Here is a 24,989-nt window from a genome sequence, read left to right on the forward strand (position 1 = left end):
GCCTCTGATCAGGCTTAGTGCGAAATACACCTTTAGCTCCATCCTTTGCTCCAAAACAGCTGAGCTGTAGCAGAAGGTGGCTTTACAATGCTTGGCTACATCCTGATGCAGGGGAAGGCACTCAGGTTTTAGCCTAACCAAATATTTCCTTCCCACTCCAAGGCAGTAGCTTCAGCCAGGTGGAGTGGGGCCAGTCACTGACTTCTACTGGAAGACCATGGATGTCACTGTTTCTGGCTATTATCCACAATTCAACCCATAAAACTGATTATAATCTGGGATTCAAACCTCAAAATAAAAATGTATATTCAATCCACATAGAAATAACTTCTATTCAAACTATGCCTTCAGACCAGTAATATATAGACCCTTTCTTCTTCAGTTTACACGACAAATCTTCACTAATTGTCAAGGTATCTGGGTTTTGAAAAAAAAAAAAAAAAAAAAAAAAAATTCCCCTAAATTGAAATTAGAGGGTTGAATATTACAGCATCTTTCTTTGGCTTGTGAAGATAATTTTGTGTTTACCACATTAAATCTGGCTCTTCTACGGCACTGGTTTAACCTCTTTTCCTCACTATGCCATGTACTCATTTATTAGAGATAATGAAGAACAAATACAAATAAGTAGTCATTTAAAATATGAAGCTATAGTAAAGTCTCTTTCAGGCAAACTCAGAACATCTGTCAGAATTTCAATCAGAAATTATAATAGAAGAATAAGTATTGCTGTGAGTAATGATAAGCACAGTAACTGAAGCTAACGGTATTTTTACCATTGAAGGACAAACACTTTGCTATAGAAAACCAACCCAATCTCATAGCAATGATACATGTTGATGTGTTTATATGCTAAGTCTGACAATTTCTACATAACAAAGTTGAAGAGGAATCTATTTTTATTAAATGTGACACATACAATGGTGTGAAGTACCTCAGTGAAGAAAAACAAGACATTATGATAAAGTTTAGATGGACAATTACATTAACATTGAAGTAAATTTGACTCACAGAGGCAAGAGCTTTCTCATCTCTGGGGGCTGAAATGGTTTTTTATGGCTATCCAAAATATAAACTGCCATAACAGGCACTGCCTTATGCCTGGACTAGGAGGCTGTCAAAAAAGGTTGACATTAGTATATGCTACTTCAAAACCCAAAGAGCATTGTGAAGTTCATATTTCTATATATCTTTGCACTTGCTAGCCTTCTTCCAAAATGTTCCTGCATATTTGCATCCATAGTAATTTGCACATACTGTTTCCAATAAGGTCTGTGGCATTAAAGCAACCTGCTGTGTACATGGGACAGGACATCTCAATCTCTGAATGCTTTTTCTAGTCCAGAATTCACACTCTAATTAGAGAGGATACAAAAAAGGAATTCAGAAACACTGCACAGGCATTTGGCTAAGAAAAGCACAGCTTAACTAGGATTGAGACTAGCAAGGGACTTCAAGGGCAACAAGAACAGCTTCTACTCTAAATAAGCAAGAAAGTCTGGACAGGAAAAATATCAGCCCACTGCTAAACATGGTGAATGTAGCACACCTTGGCTCCAAAGAAAGCCTAGAGCATCTTGGGCTGATTTAAAAGGACCATAGCCAATAAGTAGATCAAGTGAGGACTTTTACCCAGTACCCACTACACCATATTTAGCACGCTGCATCCAGTACTGTTCCCCCAGTACAAGAAAAACAGTGGCAAGCTGCAAAAACTTCAGAAAAGGCAATCAATATGGTTAGAGACCAGAGCAACTCCTTTGTGAGGAGAAGATGAGGGAAAGAGGTTTGTTCGGCCTGGAGAAGATTACGCCGGGGACTCCAACAGAAGCCTAACCATATTTATGAGGAGGTCATCGAGAATACAGAGCCAGGCACTTCAGAGTGGTGCCTAGTGGGAAGACAAGGTACCACAGACATAAATTTAAACTAAATATAAGGAAAAACTTTTTTCACCATGAGGCCTTTCAAGCATTGGAATAGGTTGCCCACAGATGTTATGCCGTCTCCATTGTTGGAGGCTTTCAAGATTAGATGAGATAAAGTCTTGAGCAATCTTTAGTACTAGAGTTATGTTATGTTGTGGTTGGACTCAATGATCGTGAGGGTCTCTTCCAAGTGAAATTATTCCATGATCTGGTCTGGTCCACTGACCCTGATTTGAATAGGAGGTTGGACTAGATAACCTGCCAACATCCCTTGTAACCTCAATAATTCTATGTCTGTAATTTACGTATCTGCATTAGAGCTAGTTGTCTAAGATCCCACTAGGGTCACTGGAGATTTAGTCAATACTGTCAATGGAGTTTAGTCAATAATTCATATGGCCAAATGTAGATGAATCACATCACTTCATTAACTATATTGATTAGCTCACTACCAAGTAAAGATAACTTCCATGAACTTGACCACCCCACCTGCAGCTGTCAACATCATATACACACAGTCATATGAGCTCCACCTATTAGGTTTAAAATACTGGTTTTCAAACACAACTCTTCTCACTTAAAAAAAAAAAAAAAAAAAAAAAAAAAGGTCACAACCATGAAATGAAAGTACACACTTTATTTCATCAGGAAAAGACCAGCCAGCTCTAGGAACAATTTTTGGTATGGATTTACTTAGAGGAATAAGGGAGCTAAAGTTCTGCCATTAGCAATGCCTCTTACAATGTATACATTAAGGGTCACACCACAGCAAGACCAGATCAAAGAATAGTCTCCCACCCCTTTTGGCCCCTTTTTGTTCACATCCCCTTCTAATGTCCCCAACTATCATTGATGCTACCTGGAAGCATCAGGACCCTGAGCACACCAAAAGGCTCCAGTTGCCCTTCCCAGTCTCCAACCACCTTTCTCTGTAAACCTCCTCTTCCCCTGCCCACAGGTTTAGGAATTTGGGTTAAAGGTCTGCATGACCCCTGGATGAGGTATTTACAATAAACCCTAAGCTGTGGGAAAACTACTGTGAGAAGCTCCAACTGGGGTTTCTACCCACATAGCCTCCACTCATTGGCTTGGTTGCTGCACTGAAGCTTCTGCCATGTTGTAGATACACTGTGCTTTGGTTATACCTTCTTGACATTGATCCTGCCTTATTGACTTGACTTCTACCTCAAATCTAAGTCTTATGACTACAGACTTCATTGGCAGTCACCAAACAGACTGTTGGTTGACCTTTGTTATTGTCACCAAACCTGCTCTGCTTGTCCCATTCAGATACTGTAGGACTGCACACCTCATCAATGAGGTCACTGTCTTGATGTCACCCTCAGCTCCCTTGTTGAAGAGCCCAGTCATGTTGACTGCTGACAGTAATTTACAGCAAGGGCGTCAGCAGCATCGCCACTAACACAAATGGAAACAAACATGATAAAGGTACATTAGGACTGACTCAGACTCTTGGAAATCTTGTTGATCTATTCAGATTCAGCAATCCATGGAGCCATAGGTCAAGTGTTGCTTCAGTATTAATGCCTTCAGAATAGTACTATTGCTTCAAGATGCCATTCCTCCAAGTTGTACTTTTTTCTCCTCCTTGTAATAATATGTGTGGAATAAAAACATCTTTAATGCATTGGCTTATAAGAAACATGCTTTGATGTCTTCAAATTTAATTTCCCATAGCCCTGAATAAAATGAGAACCTAATCACACATTTAGGAAAGTTTGAAACAAGATCCAAAAAGTACCAAGCAATCATCCAAAAGTTCCTACTTTACATATACATATATATATATATATATTTTTTTACTTTAGCCGCTGTGGGTGTTTGACTGAAGTTTCTAATCATGAACAAATCACATATTTTCAAAAGTTCTCCATCAATGCACTAAATCATCACACACAGAAACAGAGCAGTACCATGAAAAACCAGCATGCATCACTTCAAGTGATTGTACCATGTTAGTCACCTTCCTGGAAGATTTCATTCATCATAATGGTCTTTACTCAGGAAGAAAGAAATTTGTCACCTACATTCCTAATGAGCTTTCTCTTTCTTTTTGAATAGCTCAATCAAGCTGACTGAGCTCTTTATAGGATAAGTCACTCCTTCAAAGGAGAGAAATATAGCAACACTCTACTCATAAGTAGAAGGCTGAAGTAGATCAGATTACTCATGAGAAAGTTTATTACTTGCAAGACTAAGGCTCAAACTGTTAGTTTCCAAAATTGCGTGAAAATTGTTGTAATTTTGGAAATGTAATGTTCAGGGTTCTAGTGCCATACCTTTGAACGTATCTGGAAATAACTACTAACAAGAGCCAATTTATTTCACTTTCTAATCAGTTTAGAGGATGAAGGTCTGAAATCCTAACAGCCACTATGAAAGTACATCCCTGAAGACAGAATGCAAGCGCTTAAACCAGTATTTAGTTCTGCTTCTGTTCACTCCCAGGGCTGATTGTTTCAGTCACATCCTGTCAGACAGTACTGTCTACTAAAAACAAGTAACATATCTTTCTTGATTTGAACAGTCACAACATGGTGCTGATTGACCAATGCTAGCCTTTCTGAAATCAGAATCACTTCCAGCAACTCCTGAGAAGTAAATCAAGGAAAATGACACCTCTATTACCTTTGTTTGTGGTTAATTTTGAGACTTCTTGCTTCTAAAAGACATCATTCAGACTTCCATAATTTACTTCAGCTGCCTCTCAAATAGACATGAGGAACACATTTTTTAAGAGCCTGAGGAGCTTCAGCTGCATCACAAAAGATAATTTTTTTTCTGGCAGTGATGTCTAGTAATTTCTTGCTCTTTTGCCACAGTTCAACCGAGTTATCTTATAGTTTATCTTATAGTGTTTTGTAATCATTCTTTTTTTTTCCTGGATTAGGGCTTTAATTTCTCCAAAAGGGGCTTAGATGTAGAAAGGGGCTTAGCAATAAAAATCCCTGATCAATCAGAACTAGGTGAAGAAAATACACAACTCTTGAGGTCACAGAAATCTAATCCATTATCATTCTTAATTAGGTAACACAATCCTATTTCTTGTCACTAATAATCTGTCTACAGAAGTTCTATCACTTGCAGTCACACAAGGAATCTCCATAATAAATCATATTACTCATATCACACTCTCAAATGTCTTGCCAAACCAAAAGTGTCCCTAACTCCTTCCAAGTTACTTCAACAGCCTTGATAGGCCTGTAGTGACAGCCTGTCACAGGACTAGGTGCTGTGGGACTCCTGCATGCACAGGGCATCACCTTCTCATGGGCCAACAAATGGAGAAGAAACTACTTGCTCTGTGCCTTCCCTTTCCTTTCTTACATGTCTCATAATAACTTAAACTCATGTGTCCAGTTCAGAAGCTATTGGTGCCATGACTTTTTCACCTGTAATGAAGACTGAGGACCACTGCAAAAGTTAAGACAAGTATTTTCCTAGTGAGCACCCTCCATGTAGCACCTACAGACTGACCTTCCCCTTTTAGTAGCTCCTTGTCAGAAGGAGATGTAAAAACTGGATAGCACAGGGAAAGACTGTCCTCAAGACCTGACTGCAGGAACTTTGTAACCTAAAAACTCCATGGGGGGCCTCAAGGAAAAAGCCTGATTAATTTAATTGATCCATTTGTGACTGATAATTGAAATTCACTCCTGTGACTGACAATCTGCATGTCTTTCTATCTTAGTCATTGTAGGTCATGCATAATTCAAAAATACACAGCTTTCACTTTCCTCACTTGAAATTACGTTAGAGTGCTCATTGGGGGTCTGAATGAAAACCTTATACAAATGGACCTCCTGTATCTTTCCTTCTACACACTGCAAGGTTGTATTTGATTTTTATTCTGCTCATATATAAAGGCTTCCACATTCAGCATCCAAGCATTTAATAGATCAGACTCCTGGCCTTTTTGACTGACCAAGGAAACAATTTTACCAAAATTAAAAAGAACTAGCTACAAGGTAATGATTTAGCACCTTCATTTGAAACTAAATGTCTTATAAAACATAGATATAAATCTTTCAACCTGCAAATGAATTTTTGCGCTCCCCTACATCTACCACATCAAACACAAGAGTCTGCAATGTACTCTAACCACCATAAAATCCGACCTTTAAAAGAGAATATGCAAAAAATACACACCATCTGCAGATGCATAAGGAAGTAATATACAGTATGAATCTATGCATTTGAATTACTGTATACGTCCTTTTTTTTTTTTTTTTATGATGCTAAGAATAGATAGCATAGAGACTGAAGCCCCAAACTAAATCATGACATAGATAATTGAAGACCCCTTTTTAATACTTTCATAAAAATAATTCCATCTACCATATTCTACCACACTGAAGCACTGGGTTCAGGTTTGGTACCTTCAGGAGACAAGAAGAATATAACTGCAAGGAAATATACTTATGTTAACAACTGATCTTATTACTTTTTATTATACTAATTTGCAAATAACCGTCTTTCTGCCAGCACCTCCTTCTTTTCACTTGCCTAGTTTCATTTCTCAAAAGTTTTTTTTTTTTAAAAATAGATCTTTTTGGTAATTAAATAAAATGAGATGTTCACACATTTACTATCAAGTGGAAAATAGGCAATAAGAATAACTGCTTTAGAATGGCTGAAAATAAAAGGTGGAGAGAAGAGAATTATATTATAGCAGCAGTAGTGTTTTGAACACAAAATTCAAGATGTGTCTGTTCTCAGACGGATTCAGTGCGACAGACTCAAACTCAAGTGCAGAGAATTAAGTGATGCCAAGGAAAGAGCAGATGAGATCTGTCAACAGAAATCAATATTTTTATCTGAACAGAAACTGCACAAGAAAGGTATGTTCAAAAACGTGAAAGGACTTAGAAGGCATACCAGGGAAACGACTAGTTTCTAACAACTGGTACCTGACCCTACTTTAACAGCAAGTACACATTTTGTACTTAGAAATTCAAAGTATAACCTCCTTAAAACAGTATCAGTGCTGGCATTCCTTTTCCTTTTCAATACAGGAGCTGTATAAATAAAAGTGTAATGGATGAAGAGAGTAACCTGTGCAGAGGAACCTGATGTGCCATTGCAAGAACACCTCAATTTCTCTCTCTCTGATAGAGCTGGAACTGGAGGAAAGGGACCTGGAGAAAAGGAGACTCAGGGAGATTTCAGTGTGTGTAAATAGCTGATGAGAGAGTGAAAAGATGATGAAGCCAGGGTCTTCTCAGTGTCATTCAGTCATTCAACAAAAAATTCAAACAGACATAAATTCGAATACCATTTCAACATAAGAAAACACACACACACACAAAAAAAAAAAAAAAAAAAAAAAAAAAAAAAGGCCGTCATAGGTTGCCTGAAAAGGTTCTGGAGTCTCAGTCTTCAGAAGCACTCAGAGTCTGACCAGCCTTGAGAAACCTGCTCCAATTGACCCAGCTTTCGTCAAGGAGTTGGTCTATATGATCTGCTCTGTGACTGATAGGTGGAGGGAGCTTCAGCCTGCCCCATACAGATACTAAAGGCAGTTACAACATCAAATGTATCTGCATTTTGTCCTGGAAATACAGCCAGGAACAAACTCAAATGTACCCAAGGAAATCACCAGGGTAGATACCTCATGCCTCAGACCAACACCTGGAACAAGCCAATTCACCATGTGTGAATTGGCTGAACAGTTCTCTATTTCGATTACCAGTAGCATATAGAAGAAGGGAGGAGTAGATGAGAGCAAGAATTTCACTGAAGCTTCCAATTATGACTGTAACTAATTATAAAGCATTATGGATTCATACAAAAGTTTCTTTAGCTTCACTGTGCATTATGCCTCATGATAAAGCACTGACCAGTGTCCTGGTTTTGTTAAAAACAAAACCAGTTCTCTTTTAGTGATTTTTCTTTCAGCTAAGTTTTTCTAGGTGGCTGTACTTTTCTGAGTTTTAGCCTGCATATTTTTACTCAGATACTGTAGTCAGTGCTGATAAGAAGACCAAGGAAATGCTGAAGAAGCTCATGTGTTTTGGCTACTACGGTAGCCGAGAAAGACTGATAAGCTTTCCCACGTTCTGTTGTGAGAGGGCCGTGTTTGAGGAGGGGTGGATGGAACAGGTGACTAGAGCATTCCATCCCATAATCATCACACCCCCCTATATACGAAGATGATCACAAGGGTCACTCTCTCTTCGACCATGGCCGGCATCTAGAGAGGACCCTGCCTGTCTGCCTGTGATCTACAGGCCTCAGGCCCTGCAACCAGGTTCGGGTTTGCTGTGAAGTCCCACCCATGACTTCCAGGGGCCTGAGCGGCACCCGCTGGAGCCACCAGCTCCACACACCCAGCTCCTGCTGTTGGAGTGACGCCAACTCCACATCGAGCACTCAAGATTGGTTTTGTATATTTTGTATATATTCTCTATTTATTAGTAGCATTAGTAAAACTGTTTAAAACTCTCCAACTTGAAGTCTCTCTTCTTTCTCTTTTATCTTCTCTATCATCATTCTGATCTAAAGGAAAAAGGGGTGGCGGGAGGTAAGAGGGTAATAGGGAGCGTCTGCCATGGTTTATTGCCACCTTGCGTTAAACCTTGACAACCAGATTTGGCATTTGAAGGATGACAGAGCACTAACACAATCCTTACAGCTCTGGAGAAAAAAGCAGCACAGCTGAAATATTTAAAACTATACCAAATCAAATGAGAGATTGTTCTGATCAGGAGATCCTTCTGCTGATAGGTGATATAGAAGAAAAATGGCAACGCTCTTTCTCTTTAGAGGTCTGAGATAATAGTGTAATTCAGTCCCAGCTATACTGGGCACACGCATTTAAAAATTCACTACGCAGCACAATACAAGTGTTCTTGGCTCAGACACGGTTCAGGACAAAACAGAAGCACATTGTAGGTCAGTGCAAAGGTGTATGCACAGAAGTCTGCAAAAGAAATATCTCTGTTTTACTTGTTCTGTAATGAGTACAAAGTCTACACTTTCAGTCTTACAGAGGTCATACCGTGACACCAACCCTGAAGCACTTTAAATAGATTCAAAATTGAATTTCTTAAAAAAAATCTAAACCAAAACTTTTTAATCAGAATACTTGCCTTTCTGTAGTTAAAATTAAACATTACAAAAATGCAAATACTTTTAGAGATAGCACTTTAATCCAATGTCTAGTTCTGGCTGAAAAAAAAAAAGAAAAAGTGGAAAACAACTCTACTATGAGACACTAAAAACACCAGCCAGAAAGTAGAGCATATTGAAATTTTACTGTTTTATCCAAGTCTCAGAGTAAAATATATTTTTGATGAAACAAGATATTTAGTGTATATTTCAATACAAAGCCATTTAGGAAATCTCAAGTATTTCAAATATTCCTTTTTTTTTTTCATATTACAATTCAATAGTGAGAAGAGAGCATCTGAAGTTGCTTATGTGTTGAGGTTGGTTTTTATGTAATATGTCAGAGCTCAATGTTTCAGTGAAAATTCCAGTTGAATTTCAGTGGGAAAATATTACTGATACATAGAAATGTAAGGGCTGATGTGTTGGTTTGGGAGAGGAGTGGGGAGGGCAGGGAATAGGAACAGGTATATGGGACAGATTTCCAGACATTAAAGGACTTAGCACTGGGCTCTAAATGTACAAAGAGATAGTTACTAAATATCTACTACTACAGTATCTTGAAGACAGTAGTTATGAATTAGCATTCAGAAAGACATATGTATGTTTATGTTTTCTTCTTATATAAAAGAGAGGATACAAAACATAAGATCAATTACAAAAGTGAGACTTCAAGTAACTCAGACATTTGTATCTGAATTATGGCGTCATTTTCAATGAACTCCTGCACTTGCAAATGTGTGCAATTATGAGTGAATGCCATTGTAAAACAAAACAAACAAACAAACAAAATCACAACAATATACTCTGATGGGTCAGGAAAATGTACAGAAATCTGAAAAAAAATTTTTGAAAGTATAAATACATTTAGGGGTTTTAGCTCAATTATTCACGTAACTGTTAGGACACAATCTTCAAAAAAAAAAAAAAAAAAAAACAAAAGTAGGTACATTAATTAAAGTAATATATTTAAGGACAATATTTCTTATGCTCAATTTCCAATCTCTGTACCTGACAACCAGATCATTTCCAGTGTAAGGGCTGTTTGCTAAAAAAAAAAAAAGCGGCAAACAAAAAAAAAAATAAACCACCGCACACACCAACTCAAAAGATTACTAACCTAGAAATACTAAAACAGAAAACTACCATATGGTCTTTCAAGTCTTGTCCTTAGAAGCCTAGGTTACCTCACTGTCTGAGTAATTTCATTAATCTCCAAAACACAGATGGAAAACTAGCATACCTCATCATTCTTCTCAGCGAGTGTTCTGGTCTGATACAGCCTAGTGGCTCTTAAGTTTTCTTCTAGTGACTGCAAAAATACGTTATTTTTTTCCCCCTGACTCTACAGCATTTTGTACAAAATTCAGTCAGAATGGTTTAGAGGCAGCTAATCCCCCTGTTCAGCATCAGCCTATGACCTCCTGCTTCCAGTGCTACTAGACAGCACCTCAAACAGCTTACTGATTTGAATCTAATCTTCTTTCCTCCATAATGGCTTAGGTTCCCCTCAGCTTCCACCTTTACTCTTAGTAATACTGGAAAAATCAATTTAAAACATAAATAATATTAAATATAAAGCCAGCTTTGTTCTCATTCTGGTCCACTGAACCTCATGCATTTTAAAAATATTAAAAATAATTACTGGCCACTGTCACTTTAAAAGACACGTTCTTTGCATTGCTCAGTGAGAAGTACTGTTGTATAGCCTACAAAAGAGAAATCAGTAAAAAGTGCCCCGTCTTGCTCATTTCTTCTCTTTCTTTACATTTTAAGGTTTAATTAATTATTTTTACTTCACACAAGCACTGCAAATTAACTGCAAATGCCTTTGATTACACTTGTGCAATCCCATTAAGTTTAAAATCACCACACAGCAGTGACAAACAACTGATTTCTGGACCTGCTTTGTACAAAGTGTTGACCTTTAGTAAAGTACTGTCATGACGTGGTGAACATTAGCCTTTCGGTCAGCACAAGCACGAAATTAAATTTTAAATATCTGCAGTAATTGGAACTTACTAACTGCTGTAACAATATTAACAGTTTCATTCTGCGGGAAATCAGATCACCAAACGCATGCAAATTTTTAAATTTACAGTATGCTGCCTTTTCAGAATCTGATTAAACACTCAAATGTCTATCTGTCTCAGTAATCTAAGTTAACAATACCCACTGAAAAAACATTGTGTTTTCAGGTACATAATGTTACAGCATTTGTTGCTAGAAAGGAAACCCACTCTTCATATTGCTGGAATAGAAAAAAAAAAAAAAATCATTTGAAGCTCCCCATATAGCAAATCTATCAGAAGACCAAAACCATTTGAGGATTCTGACAAAAAAAGTATATGCTTTGTATTTTAATGACCACAGATGTTTTGACACTGTCTGGATATATCATTAATGTGTTCAGATAGTAAGTAATGTCTTACTATGGTACCTCAGCTGGGCACTGAAAAAATATTGAGGCACTTAACAACCCTTAGATTTTGTCTGCTTAAAAAAAAAATGGAAGTGGGTCAAAATGTTTTAGACTTATTGGTTCTTATCTTAAAATTAAGTCTCACACCATAGTCTCTAAACTAAGTTTTTTGCTTCTCAAGAAAACATGAACAAAAATTTATTATTCCATAACGTAATATAAAAAAAAAAAAAAACTTTATCCCAATAAAGTATTTTAAAAATATCATTGTAAAGTTCACTAGACAATTTTAAACATAGATGCAATTAATATCAGCTTAGCTTTCAGAAGACTTCGTACTTTTTTAATAATAGGGCAGCAACCAAATTTCTAATGAAATAACAGAGAAGAAAGCCACCTGGCTGAACACCAGATCAGTAATTTTCCTGATTATCTGTTTTAGATTTGTGACTCCAGCTTGACCCTCACTAATACAACTAGTCTATGAACTGTCCTATTTCCTAATGCCACAGGAAAAAAAGTAAACCACATACATTAATCAACACTGAAAGATCTGTGCTAATCATTCACCCAAGAATTTCAAGTTTCAAAGGGGCAAAGACATATAGAGGTGGAATAAATATATATAGGTAAAAAAGTCATTGCATAGGAATTCCAATGGGATGAGGACAATAGCCAGCTAGACAGGAGCTGTGTGTCAGCAGCAGCGCTGCAGCAAACACCCCTTTGGGTTTCACACCATCAATGCCCATTACCAACGTTAATAAGAGCCATCTGGCTTTGCATAGCTTTACATCTGTATCTCAGTGTTTGTTTCAACAATATTTATCCACCTTTGGAGTTCCTCATTCTGAGAGGTAATTTGGAACCTTTTAGAGGTCTGAATCAAGAAAACAAACAGCAGGCAGTTAATCATGGTAATAGTGCTTCTGAAGGTCACATTATTACTTTGAGCAATGATTCCAATCTTTTTCACTCCTCAAATTTAATTCCAGTGGAAAAAATAAATATCCCTAATTTTATGGTTATAACTACCGGAAAGAAAAATTACTAAGAATGCGGTCCTGTAGTCAATGCCTTGCCTAGTAATCCTGCGGATCTAAGCAGCCTTGCTTTCAAATAATGTCCTGAGATCATCATATTCAGAAGTAAGCATCAAAAATGAAACTGCATCAGTGTATAACTTGACTTGGAGCAAGTAGATGTATCAAAATGCAAGACATCTCTTCAGAGAAACTTGTGAGAAAGTAAGGATGTTTTCATTTCTCCCTGCAGTGACAAGAAATTAAAGAAAACCATCACAGGTCATTTGCTTATCTGGATGCAGTGGCTTATTCTTGGCTTCACTTCTTCTGTTGCAACTCAAAGAGTACAAACTCAGGGGGGTCTTGGAGGAGACTGGGAGACAAGAATCTTGGCTGTAGCATCTCAGTAACAGTCCTGAGCTGAGGATGGGAGTCCTGAATTCACAAGACTATTTGCAGATCTATATTTTGCATACGATAGTACTGGATAACAAATAAACTCAACAAACCATCATCACATTGTACTTGACCATGAGCAGGTTTTATTATTATTGTTATTACTAAATAAAGTAGCTGTAGCCAAACAATACTGCTTCTGTGTCAACTATTCTCAAGAACAGGTCAAAATTAGATTCCGAAAGGGGTGGAATGTGTGGAACACAAAGGAATTTAAACAGAAGCTAGACACTGCTCAAAAGGAATGGATTAAGCCTCATGCAAAAGGCAAGTGTTCAGGCCTCTGGAGAATCATCAGGTGAAAGTGGGGTCATTTGGAATACAGCTTTAGCCAAGGCAGTCATGGAAGGACAGAAGGTCCTAATGCAATTCTCATGGCAACTCAAGTCTCCGTCTTTAAGGATTTAAATGCGTCTGCACATATGAATACCAGGAGCCTGACTCTGCTGATGAAGTTTAAGTTCTTCAGCCTTACTTCAAAGGTGAAGTCAGGTACTATTTTTTTTTTTTTTATATATATTTTTCTGTGTTTAATGTTGATTAAATCATCCAAAGAGCTATTCCTTATTAGCTCTTCCTTTCTGTATATACACTATGTGTGTATTACAGAAAAAAATGGAAGAGGTGAGTCATTCTGCTATTAAAATATTTCCATTTTAATGTTGTTTCTATTATACATATTGAGTTAGTCACACAGGAGAAGTAGAATACCTCATTTGGAATTAAATTAATTTCATTCTGACAGTCAAGAAATACAGTGGAATTCTTAATCATTTAACATGCACTCTGTTTTTTAATGCTAGATTTTATCTTTCAAAATAATAATTAGCAGTAGTTTTAACATTTTCTCAGTTATAAAGATTTATCATTTAATGGGTAAAACTTCCATAAACCTTAGTGAATACACTGTGTTAGCCTACTATGTTCTGTATTATTTGGCTACTGTTATTAAACAATAATAGCATTCACTTTCTTACAATCAAAATTGAGAAGAAAACTTATGTAACTGAAAGGAGTTATTTTTATATCTTAAGTGCAAATTATTCTTTACTGTGTTTCCCAGACACCATCTCTTTCCAAAACAGCTCATCACCAAACACAACAGAGGAGATACGAACTTCTGTTAGGAGTTAAACCTGCCAACTTGCAGAATTATCTGAACTTTCTCAAATAGGAAAAAGCCGATAGTGCAGAGTTGTTAATAAATTAAAGGGAGGCAATAGATGTCACCTCAGGTGATGCACTGCACCATTTTAGGGCTTTTCATTAGAACCACAGATGGCTCATTACTTTACAATGTTCCTGCACACTTGCTTTGAGAAGTCCAAACCACATTTGGGCATTTAATAGCAGGGTTCATTGCACTTCAGATAGGTTTGCCGTTTTTTTTAATCATTTTTTTAAGCCTATTACTAAAGCCTGAATAATGGGTCACACCTGCTGAGGGCCTCACTCCATTTACAATGAGGTATCAGTGAAAGTTTGGAAAAATAGAAACTGCCAGAATTGTTTACATTGAAGACACACCTGTGCCAGGACCCTTTTTGCAGGGTTTCAGGAGGAGGTACAGGAACCCAAGATGTATTCAGGTATATGACAACATGCTATGACAAGAGAGCTCCCCTCAACTCCAGAGAAGTTCATATCAGTTCCAAAAAGTTAACTGTTTACTGTTAATTCTAGAAGTTCTTATTGGAAGATCACGATACCTTTTTTAACTTGGTTATACCATTGAGTTTAAAGATAGCACGGTGCTTACTTAGAAAATTAGTTTGTCTTTTTTGCTTTTCTCTCTCCATAGTACGTGGGGAGAAGAAAACAAAATATTTATTTTGTTTAGTCTAATAAGAAACACTGGGAAAATTAGTTATCAAAAAAGCATATAAATTCTTTTGGTGGGTTATACATCTATTTTTCAAAAAGTTCTATGATAAAAGAACATGCGTTGGGCAGGAACCATCAAGGTCATTGTGCATAGACTTCTGCTTATAGAATCCTGCTATCACACCCACCCATGTCAAACAATTTCATACAGACAATACTTTCTGTAATAAACACATTAAGAAACATCACTCTCTATGTGATTTTTTTTATCTATTCTGATCACATCTCTAACAGATTACATCTTTTTTTCAAACAAGAATTCCTTAGAAAGTCTGAGATATGTCATCTTTTTTGTCCTTCCCCAGTCCTTCCTGTCCTTTTCCTTCATTCAACAATTCTCTCCTTTCTGTAGCCTCTATAATTTATTTCATACATAGAACATTTTTTACTTCCAAGTACCTTTCCAGATAATTTTATTGCTATCAGAAGACTAAGAAGTGCTTCTCTTGTTCCCTTGGCAGTTCTATTAGATGAGATCCATTAGCACACTCACATATACACGCATTAATTTTAAGCTCTTTCTGTTCATAACATGTGACTCTAAGCTGTTATTCTTTCTTGTTGCCCATACAGATTCTACAAATTTTGATATCTTGGTTTTTCTTAGCTTAGTTTTTATTTTTTTTTTAATTTTATTTTACTACTACTACATTAATTCATCACAGGTTCTATATTCCTGACCCTGCCGCCTCAACATACTTAATTACATTACAGGCAACCATCTCCACTCCTGTTCAATATTCTGAGCAGCTTCACTGAGTTTAAATGCACAAAATGGTCGTTGCCACACACTTCATTTATGGCTTTGGCAGTTGCGATCTTGTGCTCTGTTACTAAAAATAGAGCTTCTTCCATTTACCTGAGCTGGAAAGCTAATTACAGAGCTGGTAAACAGCACTCCTCCCTGTTGAGCAAATGGCAGAATAAGGAGTCTGCTAATGCACTAAGGCACACATGGTCCTGTGGGTCTTTGAAATCTATCAAGTGTCATTTATTTAATAATTTCTGGCTGTTTGCTTCATGGATAAATTGCCATTTGAATAAATAACTGTTTGACTGTTGGATCAACAAATCAAGGAGAAAAAGAACAATCAGCCTATTTTAGGAAAAAGTATTCTAGCCTCATTCTCGCCTGCAGAAATCAGAATAACTTCAGCGAAGGAAATAGCATATTGTTGATCTAGACTGGGTAAAAGTATAGCTCTCTTATTTCCTGCTGAAGAGAGGTTATTAGAGGACTGAATGTTTGCAGCAGCTTAAAGACTTTTTGGAAAGTTATTTCTGTCACATACAGGCAAGAACAAACAGCTGACAGGTAAGAAAGCTGCTTCTTCCCTTAAATGCACCCTCAGCCATGTCTGCAGTACGGCAGCACGTTGCCTGCAAGACATTCCCTGCTGAACGATCTGAAATAACAGTGCCCACAGAGTTTAGATGCTCCTCCATATTCATCAATTAAACATTTGTTTCCCTGCTCCATGAGACTGATTCTTACCACACAGCTGAATACAAGCTTTGCTGGCAACAAGGTTTCAGCTGTCACTTGGTCAATAAAACTCATTTTCAGCCATTACTGAGGCAACAACATATAGATAACGCATATGTGACACTTAGAATTACTGGGATATAGCTGCAGACCCAAAGCAAAACTGTAAAATAATTGTTACATTTGTTCACCCAAAACACTTTCTGGGGTCAGGAGGGAATATCGCCTTCTGGAATTATATTTTTTTAATTTGAATGCAGAATATAGGAATAAAAGGATTAGGTAGAAAAACACAAGAAATATCAATTTTAAAAGAATTTCTATTTCTCCTTCCTAACTCTTAGAAGAAACAACAAGACAAGTAAACAAAACCTCCAAGGCTGTACTCAACACATTCGAAAAGTTTGATGGAGGAACTGAATATCCTAGTGAGCATAAACTATTTGCTCATCTTCATGTCTCTGTCATGTAACAGGTACACACTATATACAGTGCACACAGGGACAGAATCACTATCAGAGGTTAAATATGTTATTTACACAGACCATTTGGGAAGGAGGGGATGAGCTCCCTCTTCTGTCTCCCATCTTAATGAAAAGGAAAGTCAGTTTGTCCTCAGCCAAACAACCTACCTCCTGTTGTCAAGAAAAAGCAGTTTGCCAAAAAAAAAGGATAAGATGGAAAACTGTGGACAGAGATGGAAATGTGTAGTATAAGGAAGAAGAAAATGCAAGAAGGAGCTAAAAAGAGGCAAAGAAAGCCATGTGGAAGTCAGACTACAGAAAAATCAACAGTATTACAAGCTCTGCATATGCCAAAGAGTGGAAAAAGAATCCTCTAGCAATAACAGTGATGGGAAAAAGACAGAATACCAGCCTTCTCATCTTAAAAGGAAGAAATGTAGAGTATAAATCTGCACACTAAGGCCATGCTGCACCATGACACCTAAGTCAACTCTGAAGAGGTCAACTCGTGCACCAGTAGCTGTCATTATAGCAGAGTGTTTCACCAGCACTGACACATCTTGTTTCCCTGGTATCTTGTGTATGCATAACAGAGAGACTCTGGAGAAAGTCATATGCATTTCTTACATTTAAAACCTAAATAAGCATGTGTGTATGTGCACGTGTATACACACATATGTTTGTGTGTGTGTGTTTGTACGGGACAGGGGGGTTGGACAGCGATAAAAGAACATGTGTGTGATGGAATTCAGCACATAAGCAACATTAAAAGTAAAAGAAATCCTGGCTTCCAATCACCGATCACTCTTCCTGTGTTTTCAGACCTTTCTTTCTGACCTAAACGACCACTAAGACAGTAAACAACATATTTGCAAGTTAGATAAAATATGCTTATTTAAATAGGACAAATACCTATCAAACAATACTATATTTTAGAAAATAATCCACAAAAAAAGCATATGCAGACAACATAAGCAATATTTTCCCCTCAGCTTGCTATTTCTCCCAACATTTCTCATGTCATGGCAGAGATGTTATACCGTTTAACACAGGGAGCCATTTCTAATTTATTAATTCATCTTTCAAAGACACAGCATTAACAGCCACTTTCCTCATGTGCTACACTGACCAACTTACATTTAAATTACAAGTATTTTTAGGTGGTCTCCTTCTTTTGAGTCGAACTTGCCAAATCAATATGGCAAATATGGTGCATCTCTACCTTTCTGTTAACTAGTATAAAGTTACCGATCCCCTTGCCAAAAAAAAAAAAGAAAAACACAAGAAAGAAAGGAATGAGGGTAAAAACATGGAATGTGAGGAAACTGTTGAAAATAAGTTACTTAATTCTTTTTAGCATAAGTTGGCCCTACTGGATCTGTCTTGGACAATCATAGGGAAGGAACTTTGAAACTCACACTACTTAATGAAGTGCCTTTGTGAACCTTACATTATTTACAACAAAAAACTACATCTTTCACCACACAGATAGCACTCAAACTTCAACCTTCCTAATGAGTACATCAGCATGTGCAAAGACTCCAAAGCCAAAATGAGATTAATGGAATAAATCTGAAAATATATCAAACAGGAAAGAAAGGGAATAACTAAGCATTAACACATTCCTTCATTCAAAAATTGTCTGAATCAGAGGCACTGATTAAATACATATGTTAACATACAATACTGAAGCATATTAAAAAGAACTTTATCCCATGACAGACTGAAAATACAGTAGTTTGCTATATCATAGTAGCAGCAATTTCAAAAGAGGTCATAACCATAATTAACTATCTGCTTATGCCTCAAAAACCTAGCAACCAGCCATACCAGGCTCCCTTAATCTGCAGAAAATACACTGGAAATACTTTCTGACTACTGGCTAAGTTTCATACAACACGTATCTAATTTTAAAAGCCCCCAGATGATGAAAAATTCAAATGTTTCTCAACAATTCAATAGCTAAAAATCAGCTAGAGAGTGGTCTCCACAGCACAGGGACCCTGTAGGTAAGATCACAGGGTAAATACAGACTCCATCGCCTTACCTCAGCTATGTGCGGCATTGGGTTAAATCCACAGAGATTGCACACAACCTTCTTGCACTCTGTACACGTATTAAAGTTGGGAGGATCCTTAGAACCAATATTTAGTCCAGTTTTACAAAGGGGACAAGACACTTCAGGCTGGCTGGCTTTCTCCGGTTCCGACAGCCCAGAAGGTTTCTTAGCTTCAGCAGCCTGAGGCTTGCTGTCTTTAGCCAAACCAGGTTTCTTTTCTAAATCAGATCCTTTAGTCATCAAAACACTATCTGTTTTTGAGGTCTCTGATTTTTCAATCACAACAGGCTTGGCTTCTTTCTTTACAGGAACAGCTTTTGGAGGAGGCTGAGCCTGAGCAGCCTCTTTGGGGGCTGCCTGGGAGGCTGGGGGCTGTGCTGAAGGCTGGGGCTGCTTTGCTGCAGGAGCAGGCGCAGCGGGGGCTGATGTCTGAGATCCTGGCTGACCTGCTGTGGAAATTAAATTTGAGGCCTGGCTGAAGATTGAAGCTCCAAATCCGAAGAGTTTTCCAGTAACTGTTTCTTGTGGTGTTGTAGGCTGAGGCTTAGGAGCATCAGTGATGCCTCCCAGATTAAGGCTGAAACGCCTTGGTTGCTCAGGGGTTTTCTGAGGTGGCTGGGGTTGAGGTGTCAGCTGTACTGGCGCTGGCTTGGAACCTGCCCCTGCTTGTGGGCCCTTGGGAGCTGGTTTGGTATCAGGCTTTGAAGCTGGTTTTGTTTGCAACTTCTTAGGATCATCTTTTGTTTGTGTTGGCTCACCAGGCTTTTGAGTTTTAGCATCTGGTCTAGCCCCAGGCTGAGACACAAGCTTGGGATCCGACTTCTGCCGAGACACTTGTGGAAGAGGTTTGGAATCTGGTTTATCCCCAGCTGCATGTGTATCCTGTGATGGCTTGGCAAGCTCCAGCTTTGGGGAATCTGTCACTTTCTGTTGAGTTGGCGGAGGTCTGGGACCTGCTGAATCTTGTTTCAGCCCTGGTGTTGCAGAGGAAGGTGCAGTGTCCACTGTTGGCTTCTGTACACTGGGTTGTTTTTGCTTATCTTCAGCCTGGGCTGGCTTGGCCTGATCAGACTTTGGAGCAGAGTCTGTTTGCTGGGAGATCTCAGTAGGCTCAGCGGAGGGTTGTTTTGATTTTACAGGAGGAGACCCGGGCAAGGATGGTTGCTTTTTCTGTGGCAGGGGTTTTTTAGATTCTGCTAGCTGTGTAGGATCAGGTTTTGGAGAAGCATCTTTCTTTTGAATTGGGGGTGGCTGTGGTGATGGTTTAGCTGTTGAAGGTGGAATGGGTGTCTTCTGTTTGGGTAGAGGTGGCTGTGGCCCGGGACCCTGACCTGGTGCTAGGTCACCACCTAACGCTCTTTGCATCTGGCAGTTTAAACAGAGCCATTCCTTAATCTGCAGAAAAAAAAATAGTTTTAAAGGTAATTATAATTAAGATAAACCAAAGTTAATAAAATCAACATAATAATGGGCTATTCTATTGTACGGCTTGTTCCGATATTTCAGGATTCTTTGTAAAATCGGAGAAATATTACCACTAAGACTATTTTGGTGCTAACATGCCCAACTGATTATTTTGTTCTTCTCCACAGTCCTATGATTCGACCTATTGCTCAGCCCATGTTTCTAATGACTTCACATTCAGTTTAAACACAGCTGAATATTGGAGGATAAAAACCCAGCAGAATGAAGAAATGTATTGGAATTCCATGGGACCCAGCAGTGATTCATTTACAGTGATGGTTTGCCAGAATAAAGACAAATACTACTAAAATAGTTTGACACATCAAGTCTGCTGAGAGAAAACAATAATCAGAATTAAAACACAGTAAATGCATAATTACCTTTAAGCATACATCTATCAAGCTCTTCATATAGCTTATGGTTTTGATAATGGATTAAATTACAGAGCACAAGTATTGGCTGTATACATGTATCCAATGAATTAGGCACAGAACTATGTTAATTGGCATCATACATTACACAGACTTAAATTTTACAACCAATTTCAGAGGGCAAGTCTTCATTTGGAATCAGTGAAGAGCTTCACTTAAGTCCTGATGGTATTTGAAGAGCCATAAGTAGGTTTCCAAAAATTTATTTGTTATGAAAAGTAGTTCCCAGTTTAATTACTGTACACATGTATACCATGGGCCCCTCTTTTCAACACAGAGAAGAAGGAACAAGGCAAATAATGTATTTACCTGTTTCTCAACAATTTTAGTTCCTCACAACTTCAAAACATTTTTCTCCTTCCCAAGAAGCACTACATGAGAGGGAAACCATATTTTCTGACAAGACAGAAAAAGCCAATAATCCCAAGTGGTCACCCCTACCTTTGTTTTTGTACAGCCTCACAATCTGAGGGAGGATCAAATAGGTAAAAGCAACATGTGCTCAGGAAGAAGCATGTGCTACGTTCCACATTTTTCCATCACTAGCAGAAACATTATAGGCAGCAATAATGCCATTCAATATGGCACAGAGTCCCTTGGGCCTACACCTGCAAGTAGATACTTAAGCAGGTCATCTGTAGCTCTGCTTCTGCTCTTTAGTCTGCGTGTGAAACACAGTGGACCAGCTACAGCATTCGCACGCATCACTGCAGCAGAGGGAAACTGCAATTAAGAGGAGACAGAATATAAGATACAGATCTTTTCCCCTAAGGGTAAAGATTTCTGGATCCTGTTTCTCACTTGGGTCTGAAATCTCTACGATACACCACGGGATTAATCTGGAGGTACAACATGCAAAGAAAGATTTTTGTCTGTAATATCAGAGCTCACTAGAAGAAAAGAACTCTGATGTCAGGGACTGAGGCAACAAATTCACTCTTTTGGTTTGTTTTGCCAGCCTTGTATTTTTCCAGCACCAAAGATTAAAAGAACAGTTGAACGCCGTTCCTTAATACAGTTATTCCAATTATTCTCATAAACATGGTATATGCACACTCTGGAATATGACCTTGCTATTGCTAACACCTTCACAAAGAAATGCCAAATTTTGGACTCCAGATGTAAGTTCACAGTAATCAAGTTACCATTCATTATAATGCTGCTTTTATATTCCCAGGTTTCAGTTTTCAGAGCAATTTTTTTAGATTGTTTAAACAATTCTCTGATCTACTTGCAATCCGTATAGCAAATGACTGTTAAAAAGTGAAACCAACTGAAACAAACTGGAACACGTGTTTAAGCTCTGCTTTGAATTATTAAAGGAATTAAGTTAACAACTGCACAGAGAACCTGAGCAAAGATTACATTCAGCTTAATGCCCATATTGTTTGCTCGGTGATCAGTTCCCCTACAAGTCCCGGGTCCAAAGGAAAATTACTTGTAATAAGTAAATCTTAATTATGACACCTGATTTTAGATATTAGTAATCCAATTTAATTAGATACACATTAATACTATTTCTGGATGAATTCTTAAGGGTTTTATAGAAGCTTTAAGTTTAATCAAAGACCAGACTTAAGCCACATGCTCCGAACATCCACCTCAGCTGTCACAGCTGTCTGGTTTTGCCAAAGTGATTAAGATTTCTTATATTAAGGAGTTGGGCTCCTTATGGTGGAAAAAGAGGACCCTGCGAGGAGTTTTTTAGTGGGCCTAAGTGAGGAATGTCTTCTCCCACTCACCGCAGAACTTTTACAGAGATTTGGACAATGCTCCTGCTTCTTCTTAACACCTCCACTTGCCTTTTTTGTTTGTTTTTTAAATGAAAGTGCTGTAATCTAAAGTAAGATGACCAAACAAAACCATGGCTGTAACAGGTGCCTGCCTGCTCTCACTCAGCTTCAGATAGTCTCATTTTAAGTCACAATGACACCTTCAAGGCCCCAATGTAGCTGTAGGGTTTGGTGGGACTACAGATTAAGTAGTGTTATTTTTAAGGTGTCTAGATTCCAATCACATTCATAAGCATTTCAGCTTGTCTTTAACAAGCAGCTGGTCCAGTCTGCCTCTACTACCTAGCTGGAGTTCCAACAAATGTTAATTCTGTGCTACACTTTTCAACATAGTCTTCTGCAAAAGACAAAAGCTTAACTCACAACTGTTATTTTTTATCTTAAAAAAGCAAACATATGTATACACACAAGTATACTCTCAGTATTAAACTGCAGCCTTTAAAACTAAAACTGAATCTGCTACTCCTGCAGTTGAACTTCAAAATGAAAGATGTAGGAAGTTTTACTTCACTGTATTGTTTTTTCAAACCTTTCTGGTTTAGACATAAAATTCCTCCCATGCATTTTAGTGGGAGGAATTAAGTGCCAAAATCCCCAAGTCATTGTAGTTTACACACATCATCTTCAAACAAATGCAGAGCTGCACAAAGTGTAGTTCTGTGGCTGGAACTGCAGGAGTTCAAAATTGGGTGTGACACATGAGGCAGTTTTGTATCAAACACTGACTTGTTTGTTCTACTGCAGTTACAGAGATTTTTCCATAAACTTTAATAGGAGAAAGCTTCTGTTAAATATGGATGATCAGTGAAGTAAAACTTACTGCTGCTGCAGATACCTAAAATACTAATGTTTGTCTAACCTTAGAGGTCTTCCTGGACAGCAGTTCTGTGACTTTCTAGTTTCTTTCTCCATATTTCTCATATCTCTACCCAGAATTGAAAGGCAAAATTTTCCAGAGCAACATATGTGCTATTGCTTTTTTTCTATTTCTGAAGGAGATTCTTCTTTGATCCTAAGGATCCCAAGAAGTCTGTTATTACACTGATAGATAGGGATGGTGCTGGGTCTTATTTCTAGAAGAAATCATAAGTAATTTTCTTCATCCTGAGACCCATGCCATTAAGTGCCATGACTAGCACTTTAAATTTGACAGATTTCATGCAGCATTTTTGTTCAGATTTCAACTACTAAACATAGAAAGTGCTACTTTGTCTTCTAACTCACTAATGTAGAAACTATGTTCTCATAACAACAATCAAGTAATTAAAACATATTTTATGTATTCATCAACTATGGCATCTTTAAAAAGCTTCATAAAGACTCTATTAGTTGGAAGCACCAAATGAATTTATTCAGTGTTTTAGTAACAGTATCCATGGAGAATTACATTGAAGAAAGTTACAGCACCATGTTCCGTAGCTCACCTTTCTTTATGCATTCCTAATCTAACAGTTGACTCCAATATCAAATACAAGCTACACTGAAGTTTTTATCCCAAACAAAGCAAAAACAACTGAAGGCAATCTGGAACCTATTCCTTCCTGCAGAAGTGTTCAGATTTGTTCAAACTATGCAAACCCATCAAAAGGAATAGGAAAACTGTCAGAGAGTGACTGCATTGATTGGTATGTTCAATTTCTATTCCTGCAGATGATGTAGGGGAGGACGAGAATCCAGCTAGATTCTAAGCTTCCAGATGTACTGCGAGAAATAAATTTTACTTGCAGATTGAACATATTTCATACAAAAATCACTGGCACACAATGCAAATTATGCTCTCAGAAGCCATTTTAATAGCCCTTTTGCAGAACAGAGCCACATTCTAAGGCAATGGATCTCATTCTCACTCAGACCAGTCATTTAGTACTATAAAAAGGAACTTTAAGATATGCATAAAATATTAAGATCCCTTTACATTGCCAGATAAGGTAAAGATTTATAGTGCCTTTACATTGCCAGAGATACATAAATGGACTTTGCTGACATTGCTCAGCATTGCCCAAAATCTTTATTGACAAAAATGTTTCTAGTCTGAAAACACATCAGCTTATTTGGTTCCTGACAATTTCAGAGAGGAGTGAGGAAACCAGATTTGGCTCTTAGCAAATATTTCTGTCAAGATGATGAAAAACATGAAAAATAAACACTTGAACCCATGATTTTATGCAGTTTCAAGCCAAGTGGTAGAATACTGTAAGAAACAAGAAACTAGATTCAAAAATCCCTTTATGAACAAAAAAGAACAACCTCTATCACAGAAAAAAAAATGAATTAGTATGTTGACATGCAACTGAAAAGGTCTCCTAAGCAAGCCTTGGCAATAATAAAGACAAAATTTTGCTTCTACACCGTCCTTCCATGAATAAGATCTCAGCTATTTGAAGTGACTACACTGAAACAAACATTTAACTATTGTACACGGTATGGAACTGATCCTCATTTGAGG

At 37.7% G+C, this 24,989-nt stretch overlaps 1 protein-coding gene across 16 annotated transcripts in view; it reads right to left on the minus strand.

The window, feature by feature from the left end:
* The window catches only part of PCLO (piccolo presynaptic cytomatrix protein), a 434,071-nt gene that overhangs the window by 318,637 nt on the left and 90,445 nt on the right, over positions 1-24,989 (minus strand). For all 16 annotated transcript variants that reach the window (XM_065049216.1, XM_065049212.1, XM_065049210.1 and 13 more), the window contains one exon: positions 18,844-20,250. In XM_065049216.1, coding sequence (XP_064905288.1) covers positions 18,844-20,250 — 1,407 coding nt within the window. The remainder of the gene's footprint in view (positions 1-18,843; positions 20,251-24,989) is intronic.

The sequence above is a fragment of the Columba livia genome, chromosome 1 (assembly GCF_036013475.1).
Source record: "Columba livia isolate bColLiv1 breed racing homer chromosome 1, bColLiv1.pat.W.v2, whole genome shotgun sequence".
Taxonomy (NCBI): Eukaryota; Metazoa; Chordata; class Aves; order Columbiformes; family Columbidae; genus Columba; species Columba livia.